At 46.6% G+C, this 14,976-nt stretch overlaps 1 protein-coding gene across 1 annotated transcript in view; it reads right to left on the bottom strand.

The window, feature by feature from the left end:
* Positions 1-14,976, bottom strand: part of LOC124775355 — a 442,958-nt gene that overhangs the window by 293,344 nt on the left and 134,638 nt on the right. Inside the window, exon 10 of the mRNA XM_047250186.1 lies at positions 10,376-10,567. Coding sequence (XP_047106142.1) covers positions 10,376-10,567 — 192 coding nt within the window. The remainder of the gene's footprint in view (positions 1-10,375; positions 10,568-14,976) is intronic.

Genomic DNA, 14,976 nt, shown 5'->3' on the forward strand with positions numbered 1-14,976 from the left:
TTTCTACAGCGATTTGAAAGTTTGACTTTAATTATAATGTATATATATATATATATATATAGTAATCATATATATATATGTATATATATATATATATATATATATATGTGTGTGTGTATATGCCCCGCATCGTTCCAATATGCACTGTTAAAGAGTATAATGATTACAATTCCTATACAGAAAGAACAAATTTCTAGTCGTGTACTTGAAATACCACAACCCCATACCCATTTCAGCTTTTCAGCAGATTAATTGTGTTAATAATTTCTTTGGAATGAGATTGTATACCTAAAATTTGACTGTATGTATGTAGCATGGCTTTCTCCAAGTATTCCACAGCTTAATACCGAATATGACGTACAAACTAAAAACGAAGGATGTGTGTAATGTCATGCGAACCGTAAGTCTGAAATCCTATACGGATTTCCCACCACCCTACGGGAGCTGGAACAACAATGATGTGTGGTTCAGCAAGGTATTATTGCTTGCCAAATAGTGTGGTGCTCAGCTGTTAATGAAATTTTAAGCCTGGGACGACATAGATATAGTCTACTTGCTGCATACGTTAGCCGAAAACGTTCGAGGATAGTGCTGTTGTCGCCCGGTAAATCTGAGTACAGCGTAAGAAACACACATGAGCACCCGTAGATGACTACGGTGACTTGTCGTGGCATGGACTCCACGACACACTGGATGCGTTGGGAAGGTATTGTGATGGATGACCACTCAGTCCATGCCTGCAGCTCATGGAGGATAGACAGAGCCTTGTCCACGGCGGGAACGTATCTGCAGATACCTGTACGTCTACACTCCGCCAGCCACCGTACGGTGTGTAGTGAGGGTACCTTTGTTTCCACTATCTTTTCCTCTCTTCCCCGTTCTACTTCCGAATGGCGCATGGGAAGCATGACGGTAAACCACTATTTTAGCTCCAATTCCTTCGTGTTGTAGAATGCCTCCACGTGACGTCCCACATAGGATCAATGACATGTAGTTGAAGGGAACTAGGTGGTCACACAAGCAATATCGGATGTTCCTCAAAACATGCTAGGGCCTGCAACAATTTGGGAACGCTGGATCGTGCATTCTCTTGCTGAATGTACTTGTCGACTGCAAGATGCTCTAGGCGAAAGCATAAAATACGAATGCACTTGACTTAACGGCAAAACATTGTCTCCTATGCCGAGAGACGAAGACAGACCTGTCAGGGAGCCTACCTCACCTCCTGTAAGCATTCCCCCACACGGGAATACCGCCACCATTTAGGTGAGCACTGCACTGTCAGTAAGTTGGATTCATCGGTTTTAGAGGCACAGGTATCCCTCCATTGTTGTGCATCAAAGCGATTTATCAGTCCAAACAATCTATTTTCATAGTCTGCGCCGCAAATAAATTACTTGATGTGGCTGGGAAGAATTATGACAAGTTCCTTGGCTAATGCAGGGGCCAGAGAAGCAGGTCAAAACAGATTGCTAGACAGGAGATACTCCAGAGCTACCTGCCGAACGTCTGGGTGGTTACCTCATATCTACAAGTGGAGGAGCCAGGAGCGCAAATAATTTCGATGCAGCAGAAACGCAAATATACCATGGTCTAGATGGCCTGGTTACTTCACACCAGAGCCGCAGACTTGGTGTGGCCTACATGACCACACCCAATGTAGTAGCAAAATGAGTGTTTACCAAGACAGTACAATCAACCCTCATGTTTAGTCAAAAGAATTCCAGTCAGGCAGCTACTGTCAGCAAGGAGTAGTCTACGCCAGTCTTCGGATAGACTTGGTTCTATTAGCAGCCACCAAGAGACTTGGCCTTCACTTTGGGACCACTGGTGGCTCTAAGTCCAATGCCACGGACGTAGCACCTTCCAGCTAGTGGGCCACCTCTGGGCCTACTTCCAGCTGTTACTAGGCTTCTGCTCTGGAGGGCAGCTGATGGAGACCGAGAAGATGCAGCCATCCAAACACCTATGCTTCTGCATGCATACTGTCGCTGAACACCTCTCAAGGGCGGCCACTGCTGCTGAGGGCTGTCTTCTTCTACAAGGGCCATGGTGGGGTTCCGCACATTTCGGTGGATCCTGCTCTGAGCTGCTAAACTGCATTCAGACTGCACATTCACTGCCACACATCCCCCGAGTCAATGTTTCAGTGGAACCGCTGGCGCCAAAACAGGCCGCGGGCTGCCTGCTGCACGAGCGCCTCCCCCACTCGCTGTCTTCACCGAACACACCCAGGAGGGCGTTCCCACTACAAACCGTCACTAATAGTGTTGTAGTTTATTTTTCACTAAAGTGTATGACAACTAATGATGTTTCTCTGAACAATAGTCGATCGTCATCCCGCCGACAACCCACTGCCTTATCTTTGCCTCTGTGAAGGTAATAATACAACCAGGGCCAGTTTTGCTCATACAAAAGTGGAGATCACCCACGCCAGTCTCTGTGCACTGTGACGTTTGGTGAGCCGAGATAAGCCTAATTCATAATGGCTTCTACAGTACATCCCATACTGCAAATATGTTCGGAAAATTGGTATGGTAGTTCATCTGTGCTTGTAACCCAGCATTAAATAGTTGCATGATTTGCTACATTGGTCTTTCTTCCACTGATACAATCAACTATGTTGCTGCCCGAAGCAGAAGGCTCCGATAGTTCACTGCAGAACAAAATTAAAGGATCATTGTTTTGAAAGCTCGTAATTGACTCCCATCGCGTCGCATAAATTTGAAATTTGGAGCAAAGGTGCCTTGACTATCGTCTGTAATGGTACTTAAGTGTGGAACCCTGCGAAGTCACCCTCAGGCTCGACGACGCTTCATACAGCAAAATGTTGACATACGCGAGGAAAAGGCAAGAGCTCAGAAATTCTTATGAGAAAGGCTCGACGACGCTTCATACAGCAAAATGTTGACATACGCGAGGAAAAGGCAAGAGCTCAGAAATTCTTATGAGATGTAAGGTCAATTAATTATGTTACATTGACACCGAATTTCACAACAAATATGCTCAATAGTACTGTAGACGCGCAACACGATGGCAAGGTCGTCACACACTTTCGCACCCATATTTCACCCCCCCCCCCTTTTCTTTACGTCTGTGCGATGGAGGTCACAGGTTGTCTTTTAGCTGGCCGAGAAAAAGATTTCAGACTCACCGCCGCTCCGATTCGACACGAAATGGCCATAGGGGTTGGCATAAGGAGCGTCAATGAACCCCCTCTTCACTCGGGGCTCAAATGTACCATACATTTTGCAGTCTAAAGCTACAGTACGCAGTGCGATACGCGACAGGGTGATGTTCTTGACAAGCTTTGACACTGCTGACACCCCCAGATGGTTCAAACGTACTCTAAGGACCTCATGGGCCAGCAAACCTGATAGACAAACTGCCTATTCACTTCTCTCTCTCTTTGGCTGACGTTCGTTTGATGATTTTTCTGACGCTTCGTCAGCACAAAAGGCTGGCATTGACAAAGTTTCTCCCACCATTGCTTGTGGTGGACCGGAGTCGAGCTCATTGCCACAGATTACTTATACCTGGCACATCAACATCCAAGGGCTTTTCTGTGGTCATTTCCGGTGCCGTTCTCCTCTTGCTACCTGAAAAGGTAGTTCGCTACAGCACGGGCACCCAGGATCACGGAGGTCATCTTTGCTAATACCGAAGCCGCCACTCAGACTATTCCTTGTGGAAGAGCTGAGGGAATACGCACTCAAACAGCCGGGATACTGCACCAAGCAAAACCACCAGCTTTCAGACTGAAGAAAGAAATGGTACAAGCTATCAAGAGTACTAACACCGACAAGAATATATTGGTTCTGCCTGCCGATAAGGGTGATGCGACTGTCGTAATGAAGACCGAACATTATGAGCAAAATATCCTGGTCCTATTAGATCCGACGTGCCGAACACTAAGAGCAGATCCGACGCAGCGGATGACACGAAATGCGAATCGGTTAATGAAGGCGTCATCTCTCTCGTCGGACATACACAGGAACCTCCGCAACACAGAAACACTACTACCTCGGTTGTATCAATTACCATAGATCTGTAAGAATAATGTTCCATTAAGACTGATTGTTAGCGCTCCTGGCTCACCGACGTATACACTCCTGGAAATTGAAATAAGAACACCGTGAATTCATTGTCCCAGGAAGGGGAAACTTTATTGACACATTCCTGGGGTCAGATACATCACATGATCACACTGACAGAACCACAGGCACATAGACACAGGCAACAGAGCATGCACAATGTCGGCACTAGTACAGTGTATATCCACCTTTCGCAGCAATGCAGGCTGCTATTCTCCCATGGAGACGATCGTAGAGATGCTGGATGTAGTCCTGTGGAACGGCTTGCCATGCCATTTCCACCTGGCGCCTCAGTTGGACCAGCGTTCGTGCTGGACGTGCAGACCGCGTGAGACGACGCTTCATCCAGTCCCAAACATGCTCAATGGGGGACAGATCCGGAGATCTTGCTGGCCAGGGTAGTTGACTTACACCTTCTAGAGCACGTTGGGTGGCACGGGATACACGCGGACGTGCATTGTCCTGTTGGAACAGCAAGTTCCCTTGCCGGTCTAGGAATGGTAGAACGATGGGTTCGATGACGGTTTGGATGTACCGTGCACTATTTAGTGTCCCCTCGACGATCACCAGTGGTGTACGGCCAGTGTAGGAGATCGCTCCCCACACCATGATGCCGGGTGTTGGCCTTGTGTGCCTCGGTCGTATGCAGTCCTGATTGTGGCGCTCACCTGCACGGCGCCAAACACGCATACGACCATCATTGGCACCAAGGCAGAAGCGACTCTCATCGCTGAAGACGACACGTCTCCATTCGTCCCTCCATTCACGCCTGTCGCGACACCACTGGAGGCGGGCTGCACGATGTTGGGGCGTGAGCGGAAGACGGCCTAACGGTGTGCGGGACCGTAGCCCAGCTTCATGGAGACGGTGGCGAATGGTCCTCGCCGATACCTCAGGAGCAACAGTGTCCCTAATTTGCTGGGAAGTGGCGGTGCGGTCCCCTACGGCACTGCGTAGGATCCTACGGTCTTGGCGTGCATCCGTGCGTCGCTGCGGTCCGGTCCCAGGTCGACGGGCACGTGCACCTTCCGCCGACCACTGGCGACAACATCGATGTACTGTGGAGACCTCACGCCCCACGTGTTGAGCAATTCGGCGGTACGTCCACCCGGCCTCCCGCATGCCCACTATACGCCCTCGCTCAAAGTCCGTCAACTGCACATACGGTTCACGTCCACGCTGTCGCGGCATGCTACCAGTGTTAAAGACTGCAATGGAGCTCCGTATGCCACGGCAAACTGGCTGACACTGACGGCGGCGGTGCACAAATGCTGCGCAGCTAGCGCCATTCGACGGCCAACACCGCGGTTCCTGGTGTGTCCGCTGTGCCGTGCGTGTGATCATTGCTTGTACAGCCCTCTCGCAGTGTCCGGAGCAAGTATGGTGGGTCTGACACACCGGTGTCAATGTGTTCTTTTTTCCATTTCCAGGAGTGTATATACCGGCAAAACACTTGGTCGCTCTTATCCAGCCGCACGTGAGAAAGACTGACACATGCATAAAGGACTCAGGACATTTCACTCAGAAGCTGAGGAAACTAAAACTTAGACCAAACGACATCCTGGTCAGCTCTGATGATGTTTCTCTGTTCACCAAAGAGCCATTCAGCGACTCTCTAAAGCACATCGGCTTCATTTTGCTGCGAGACATCACCAAGATCTTTCATTAATGTCTCACCGCGAGCTATTTTACTTGGAATGGTAACTTCTACGAACAGCTGGAAAACGTCACCATGGGTAGTCCTCCTAGTCCAGTGGTGGCCAACTTCGTCATGGAACATTTCAAAGCACAGGCAATGGGCTTGACACCTTGTAAACGTAAGGTGTTGTTCAGATACGTCGATGATACCTTTATTGTATGGAGCCAGGTGAGAAACAGCTCGGTGACTTCCTAAGACATTTGAACAGCCTCCATGCCAACATAAAATTTACCACCAAAGTGGAAAAGGACAAACGGCTACGCTTTCTAGATTTGCTGGTGACAACACAGCGTGTATCGAAAACCAACACATACGGACCGATAGCCGCACAAACTGGCAAGTCACCACCCCAGCCAGGAATTTTGTTAACAAGTGGCAAAGAAAGATCACAAATAATATTGTAAACCCCACTGAACATGATCGCACCCGTTTGGAGAGCAGTTTGACCACAATTCTTGCTCGGGTGTACAGGATGAAACCACTAAGGATCGTTCAAAAACCGTTTGACGAAATTTGAACGCCATCAGTAGCAGCAGAGGGTGCTCATGCTTTTTCAGCCCTGTTTCGCACTCTCCTGTGGTGTGTTCACAGAGAGGTGCGACATTGTCACGTATGTGAATAAAACGGGTGAGATTTCTTCTAAGACCCCATTTCGGCCTTTATTAAGCACTTTAAAAATGTAGCTGAACACAGACGAGCCGTGACGAAGTACTAAGCGCTTGCAGACAGGCAATAATGCCTTTGACACCGTACCCACTCCGGTTGGCCTACGAACAAGCGCAGGGGGAGCAACTTAGCCTGTCTGCAGGCCCCCAGGACTCTCGTCAAATATTCTGCCGGTACAGATACATTTTTAAGGCGCTCAAGAAAAGTGGGTGGGTGGAACCATAGATGTTGCAGAACTGGATGGTCTTACAGAGACTTCGCTATTTTAATCACGCATGCGTCAATGTCGCACCCCTTTGAGATCAAAATCGTGTGGGCATCAACCACGAAATGTGTGGGAAACTACGCCCCAGGGGAAGGGGTGGTTTCATCGCTGCCCTTTATGCCACCCACTCAAGCCTTTTCTTGTCGATTCTGGATGCAGTATGTTTGAAATATTTTCCTTGGAGATCCATAAGAAAACCAGCTGCTTTCAACACTGGACGTCGCAGTTCGTTTCTCCATCGTTGATGTATCAGAAGAAAGGGCGAACTGTAGGTGAGAGGGTTAGTGGGGACCTTCCCATCTTGTGACAGGTGAGCGGTGGCATTGAGCATAATTGTGGTGAAATTCGATGCCGATGCGAAATCATTAATCCGCCATACACCTCACATGAACTTTTGAGCTCTGGCCTATTTTTTTTTTTTTTTTTTTTTTTTTTTAGCGTGTATTGACACCTTGCCGTTTGAAGCGTGGCCGAACACAAGGGCGGTATCGCAGGGCGCCAAGCTTTTGTAGCATAATAGAGAAAGGCTGTAGGCACCTTTGAGCCAAATTTCAAACTTTGCAGTGGGAGACAATTAATGGTTTTCCAAAATGTGAACCATTAATCGTACTGCGCAGTTTACGTTATTGCAGAACCACACTCTTGAGACAGGAACACATGAAAAACTTTGCACGCCCTCGGTACCGTTGTAGTCACTGCGTCTTGCAGACACCATCTGACCCACTAATATCTGCGGAACGGCGGGATATCGTACTTTCTCACCATTCAATGGATTTAAAATTAGATTGTGGTAACCCTAGAATTTGTAATGTGGCTCATTCAGCCTCACTTCTGGTTTTGTTTTAGTGTACGCTACGTAGTTTCTCACGCTGCTGTCAGTCTATCACCTGAGAAGAATTTGCGGGATCTGGTAGTTTTTAATCGCTGCACAAGGCTCCCTGCTGGGAAAATGAGTGTGCTGGAATGAGCGAACTTTGAGTAGAACAGCCGTGCCGCCTGTCTGAAACTCATCCGGATTGGAGGCAGCTGACGACTCTCGGAAAGTCGACAGAACGCGAGTCTAACAGCAGATACAGTGCGAGACAAAGCGCTCCCGTCTGTGGGCCCTGTCAGCTTTCTGCGTCGCGTTCCCTCAAACCACTGCGGCACACTGAGAATGGGCGCCACAGTGTGAGCTACCATGTGACTTCCAAATACGGTGGCAGTTTAGTGTGCACGTTCAGGAAAAAGTAGAATTCCCGAAGCCAACTGGCCGGGAAAAAATACACCAGTATGGAGCGCCTTATCAGTACGATGCCTTACGCTATCTCTAACTGGATTTTAAAGGAGTATATAATGGAATTATAAGCATACCCCTTGATAGTATGCAATACGCCATAACACGTCCGAAATGAATAACCGATTTTTTTTTTCAACTGTACATTATGCGATAAAAGTATCTGGGCTACCCGATGCAATGCTAAATTGATCATTTCATGAAGGAACGACCCGCCAGCGTAAAAGGAGGCGGTGAGTATTGTGTTGCCAGTAGAGGAGCAGTAAAAGCGAGTAGGTGGGTCAGAAAAGCTCAGTGAATTTGAACAAGTTGTTTGACGTCACCTGATCCATAAGGGACTTTTCAACCCTTCTAAAGCCGCCCTCGTCGAATGGTGGCGATGTGACTGTGACAGGGACGCTATGGAGCAGCCAAACGAAAACCAGGTAGGCCCATGTGCTGACGCTCCCAGACCGTCGAGTATTGCGGAAGCTATTGCAGAAAATAGCATGAAATCAATGAAAGGAATCACTCTTGAGATTAAAAGTGCTACCAGAAGTCCAGACAGCACGTTTCATTTGTGCGAGTAATTAAAAAGAATGGAGTGCAGTGGTCGAAGAGATCCTCATAAGCCATACATTTATTCAATCAATAAGAAAAAACCCTTGAGGTGGTGTAAGAGAGACGCTATTGGACAATTGATGACTAGAAACAAGTTTGGAGTGATGAATCAAGTTATATCCTGTGTCAGTCCGATGGAAATGTTTAGATTTGGCGTGGCGAATGCCTCGAGAACATCACCTGCTGTCATGTGTAGTGTCAACAGTGAAGTATGGAAGAGTTGGTGCTACTAAATGGGGTGTTTTATTGTGGTAAGGGACAGGTGCCCTTCATGAGCTTAAGAAAATTCTATTTGCGGAAAGTTGTGAACACAGTTAATAGGATTGTGTACCACATAGAACAGAGGAATATTTCGGAGGTGATGACTGACTGTATGAACATGAGATGGAATCGTTTCGTCTGTGCGACAATGGTTAGTTGTCAACAACATTCCTGAAATGGATTAAGCTGCCTAGAGCCGCGATCTGAACTCAATGGTAGACCTTTAAAAGGAGTTAGAACGTCGACTACACTCTACGCCCTAGTGCCCAACAAGGCTACCTTCTCAGATTTCGGCTCTTGAGGAGGAATGGGCTGCCATTCCTCGACGGACATCCAGACACAGCACTGATAGTGTCCCCAGCAGAGCTTAAGCCGTCATGAGGCTGAAGTGTGGAACGCATATTAATGTCCACTAGTAGGTGTCGGATACTTTTGATCACATAGCGTATCTACATTCTCATTATTCACGTCAACTATTTACTATTAGATTTATATTATTGTGTTGAAATTTAAGAAAAATGTTATACAGCATGGTATATTACCCGTTATACGATCGACATTAACAGTCATGAATGTATTCTTGGAGTCTTTCGCAGCGGCATATCTGAATAAAATCTTTTCGGTTTTCAAGCCGTGTCAGTTCCAATAAAATTCTCGAGCTTTCGATGGCCATTTCCGCCATCGTCGTCAGGAGTAAAACCACTGGCTGCGGCCCTGTCACGGTTTTCTCCTTATATACCAACTATTGCGACCTCTGCCACCAATCAGAGAATGCCGAAACGACACATGCGCGGAAGCTGATTAGGCAGCTCATAGCAGCTCCGGTCCACACGGGACCGAGTGACGTCAGGTGGCGCGAAGGGCCAACGAGATACACGGGCCCTAAAACCAACTTGTGGCGTCACACTAGTCGAATTGTCAAGCGCATCCGCGAACGCTCGGCTACGTGCAGGAACCATGCGAAATCAATATTTGATTGAAAAAATAAACACTTAAGGTCTTTATTTTGTCGTGTGCTGTCGACAACTTGCATGCATTTAAATACACGGCCAAGAATTGTGAAACCCGTTTGAAATAGTTACTCGATTCCCGGCGGAGACTGCTGCTGGCAATGGTCAGATCTGCAGTGTCACGTGCTGTGACGTAGGCGCCGCGTGCTATCTTTCTCGTGGGCCTCCGTCCCTCGGCGGACCGGAGCTGCTATCAGCTACCCAACTCACCCTCTGCGCATGCTTCGTTGCAGCCTTCTCTGGTTGGTGCCAGAGGCCGCAGTAATGGCTATATAAGCGGAAAACCGAGTCAGTCCCCGTAGTCAGTGGTTTTATTCCTGACGACGACAGCGGAGGTGGCCCTCGAAAGGTCGAGCATTTTATTCGAACTGACGTGTCCTAGAAACTGAGAAAATTTCATTCGATGTACACTGTGAGTCACGCCCCGTTGAGGTGCCGCAAGAGGAGCAACACGGCGTCCTAATGAATGTGTGAGCGCGCCATACAGCGTGTTGCGGGCCGTACCTGGGTGACGTCGGAGAGGTCGAGCTCCTCGTCGAGGGCGTCGGTGTCCATGGAGGAGCGCTGCTGGTGCTGCAGCAGCAGCAGGTGCTTCCGCCGGGAAGACGGCGTCATCGCCAAGCTGCCGGGGCTGCCCGGCACCGCCCCACACTCTGTGTCCAGGCCCAGGCCGCCCCCCTCGCCCGCCTGCAGTACCTGCAAACGTCGAGTGCCACAGTGTGTTAAACGGTTTTGCTTCTTCTGTGTGCTACGTTGAGCTCTGGTCGTCAAAGCACCACATAGGAACCCAAATCGTAAATACTAATGCTAGGATCATACTGTGAACAGAGGTCCGAGCATATGCAATGGGGTCTCAGATACGTGAGTAGCTTGAAGACGTTTTAAATAATACAACTCAAAGCCAGAGTGTTCACCGGATACAAGGGTACCGTTTGAAATGCCCCACAGAAGTGTGATAGGAGCTCTGTCGTTCTCTATATACACTACTGGCCATTAAATTGCTACACCAATAAGAAATGCAGATGATAAACGGGTATTCATTGGACACATATGTTATACTAGAACTGACATGTAATTACATTTTCACGCAGTTTGGGTGCATAGATCCTGAGAAATCAGTACCCACAACAACCACCTCTGCCCGTAATAACGGCCTTGATACGCCTGGGCATTGAGTCAAACAGAGCTTGGATGGCGTGTACAGGTACAGCTGCCCATGCAGCTTCAACACGATACCACAGTTCATCAAGGGTAATGACTGGCGTATTGTGACGAGCCAGTTGCTCGGCCACCATTGACCAGACGTTTTCAATTGGTGACAGATCTGGAGAATGTGCTGGCCAGGGCAGCAGTCGAACATTTTCTATATCCAGAAAGCCCTGACCAGGATGTACACCATGCGGTCGTGCATTATCCTTCTGAAATGTAGGGTTTCGAATCAAGGGTAGAGCCACGGGTCGTAACACATCTGAAATGTAATGTCCACTGTTCAAAGTGCCGTCAATGCGAACAAGAGGTGACCGGGACGTGTAACCAATGGCACCCCATACCAAGACGCCGGGTGATACGCCAGTATGGCGATGACGAATACACGCTTCCAATGTGCTTTCACCGCGATGTCGCCAAACACGGATGCGACCATCATGATGCTCTAAACCAAACCTGGATTCATCCGAAAAAATGACGTTATGCCATTCGTGCACCCAGGTTCGTCGTTGAGTACACCATCGCAGGCGCTCCTGTCTGTGATGCAGCGTCAAGGGTAACCGCAGCCATAGTCTCCGAGCTGATAGTCCATGCTGCTGCAAACGTCGTCGAACTGTTCGTGCACATGGTTGTTGTCTTGCGAACGTCCCCATTTGTTGACTCAGGGATCGAGACGTGACCGCACGATCCGTTACAGCCATGCGGATAAGATGCCTGTCATCTCGACTGCTAGTGATACGAGGCCGTCCTGGGATCCAGCACGGCGTTCCGTATTACCCTCCTGAACCCACCGATTCCATATTCTGCTAACAGTCATTGTGTCTCGACCAACGCGAGCGGCAATGTCGCGATACGATAAACAACCAGCTGTCAGAACAAGTGGGGTTTATAAAATTACGTGCCGTGTCAGTTTTGCTACATTGGACAGACGGGGAGGTCAGTCTGCACCAGGCTTAAAGAACACCACAGAAGCTGGAGATTGAGGAAGCCTGATTCAGCCTTTGCAGAACATTGCCTGAACAATAACCACAAATACACAATAGATGTACACGTCCTACACACAGAGGAAAAGGGGGCCAAACTCAACCAATTAAAAATTTTAGAAATTAAAAGAAAGACGCGTACATCCCCGCACCTATTATTAAATGAGCAAATCCAATTCAATAATTCACCTCTTTTAGATGAGATCACAACTCCTTGATAGACGCAAAACTTTCGGACCAGCCCATCGTAGTTAAAACGCTCTTGGTGATGCATAACTTAAGTCTGGTCATTGTAGTGTATTCGCTGAATGTGTAATAATGTATGTAATTTGTTAAAAAATAGTCATTAACGTAATTATAGATTAAGCTACGGATCGATACCTTAAGAAGTTGAGATGATTATCTTTGCCAGCCGGCCGAAGTGGCCGTGCGGTTAAAGGCGCTGCAGTCTGGAACCGCGAGACCGCTACGGTCGCAAGTTCGAATCCTGCCTCGGGCATGGATGTTTGTGATGTCCTTAGGCTAGTTAGGTTTAACTAGTTCTAAGTTCTAGGGGACTAACGACCTCAGCAGTTGAGTCCCATAGTGCTCAGAGCCATTTGAGCCATTTTTTTTATCTTTGCCCTGTTATCATGTTTTGTAACACCAATATCGATTGTAATTAGGTTATACTATGCAACTGTGTCAGAGAGAAAGTTGAAGTTTATAATATATTTATTGTTGTAGCTAAAGGATATTTAAAAATAATGGAATTCTATAATACATGTCTGCTCATAAAAGAGAAATTGTATTTTGAATGCTGGTTCACGCTTAGGGAATTTGTATCGTGTAGTATAAAAGATGTAGGGAACCGCCTCAACTACGGAAGTGGCTTGGCGCACGGTAAAAGGTGGTTTTGGCGGTCGATCTGGGCGGCTACTGAGGGAGCACGCTACGCAGTCAGTGGCTAGCCGTTGTACGATTAACATTGAGGGTGCCAAGTGAGGCATTTGGAAGCTAATATATGTTGAAAACTTGCCTCGGATATGGATTCGGCTGTCGGATGGTGCTCCTGACATTATGGAATGGCTCTAAAATGAGGAAATTACGTCGCCAAGAAGAATTGGTAGAGAATATTCAAGTTCAAGAGCGTGGGACCAGTTAACCGCCACACTGCTTGCCACTACTATTGCGCCATTGCTCCGCCAACTACAGGAACACAGATATGTATAATAACATGGACCAGTACATTTGTGTGAGTGTTTTTCTCAATAATAATTCAAGTGCTATGAACCTGTGTTTGAACCCCGACGTTATCCTAGTCATGAAGCGATGCAGGATCCTATCCCAAGTGTGCAGAAATCCGAGCATCCTGTTTCTAACCAAATGATAATTTGGTTTTGGTTTAAATGTACAAAAGATCAGTGTCAGAGTGTGTAAGAGTTAATGTAAAACTACCTGCTTCACAGGTGATGAAAAAGGCACATAATTTGAGCTTACAATTACCATGAACTACTTTCTACAGCGTTTGGGTCATTTGCAATTTGTTTATAAAATAATCAGAGTTTGCCTGTAGAAAAAGTAACAGTTTATGGGTCCCCACAGTAATCTTTCCTCAAATTAAAAGATAATTAGGAATTTTATTGACATTAAAAGAAATCTGTGACATTCTAATAATGAGAGTATAAAAAATGACTACGTATGATAATTTAATTTCATTTGTGGTATGTATATGTTAGCTAAATCATGACTCATTTCATACCCAACTTTGGTCCAGTGTGTGCTGTGGCAACATCTCACGGCAGAGTTGTTTAATGATTGCTATAGTAAGCATTATTATCATGTGTAAAGTACCTGTGTCTTCCTGTGATTACTGATTTTTGCAAATGATAACTACTGCTATTCACTACTTAATTCGCCCTGTACTCATGAGTATCCAGTGCACTATTAAAAGAGAGAATTAATGAAAATTACTTATGCAAAATCATATTTAAATTTTTTGAATATAATATTTCAAATTATTATGCCTAATTAGGCTAGCGGTCGTTTGTTGTTTCATTCACATGAACTTCATTACTTGTATCCTCTCCAAAGTAACGCTTGTTAAGTCTTTGTATTAATTACCACTTATACGAAATTAATGTTCGATGTCCTCTGTCCATTAGGTAATCACACGGTCAATTGCAAAAATCCTCCCAGAGGGTAACACTAGTCTGTGAGTATAGCGTTATATGGCTCAAATGGCTCTGAGCACTATGGGACTTTTGAGGTCATCAGTCCCCTAGAACTTAGAACTACTTAAACCTAACTAAGCTAAGGACATCACACACATACATGCCCGAGGCAGGATTCGAACCTGCGACCGTAGCGGTCGCGCGGTTCCAGACTGTAGCGCCTAGAACTGCTCGGCCACTCCGGCCTGCTATAGCGCTGTACTTGGCGCAAACTCGCGGGCCAGTGTTATAGTTTATCTGTGCTTTATCGTCTTTGGCAATCAGTAATGTACTTGAAAATGGGCTTATAACCCGAAACCTAGGTTGTGCACTAACATCAATAATAAAATTGTTAGACAAGGCCAAAAACAGTGTCTTTTTAGTTAATTTATAATGTTTCACCAAGAACCCACAGTTGATTCAATTAAAATGGAATCAGCACGTGAGGTTGATAGTAGGGAACGTGAATGCTTGACTGCGTTTTATTTGAAGTACGAGATATATCAGAAAGAATCATTGGATTTGGCAAGTCTATATTTCTGAAACTAATAAACATATACAATGAATTTAGTGTTTTGATGAACAGGAAACTCAAAAATGTTTTTTTTCATTCTTTTTCATAGGTGTTCAATATGCTCCCCTTGAGATGCACTGCATATGTCAACACGGTATTCAAATTGTTCCCACACTGCAGCGAGCATGTCTTGAGTTACAGCTTCCACAG

Source organism: Schistocerca piceifrons, chromosome 2 (genome assembly GCF_021461385.2).
Source record: "Schistocerca piceifrons isolate TAMUIC-IGC-003096 chromosome 2, iqSchPice1.1, whole genome shotgun sequence".
Lineage (NCBI taxonomy): Eukaryota > Metazoa > Arthropoda > Insecta > Orthoptera > Acrididae > Schistocerca > Schistocerca piceifrons.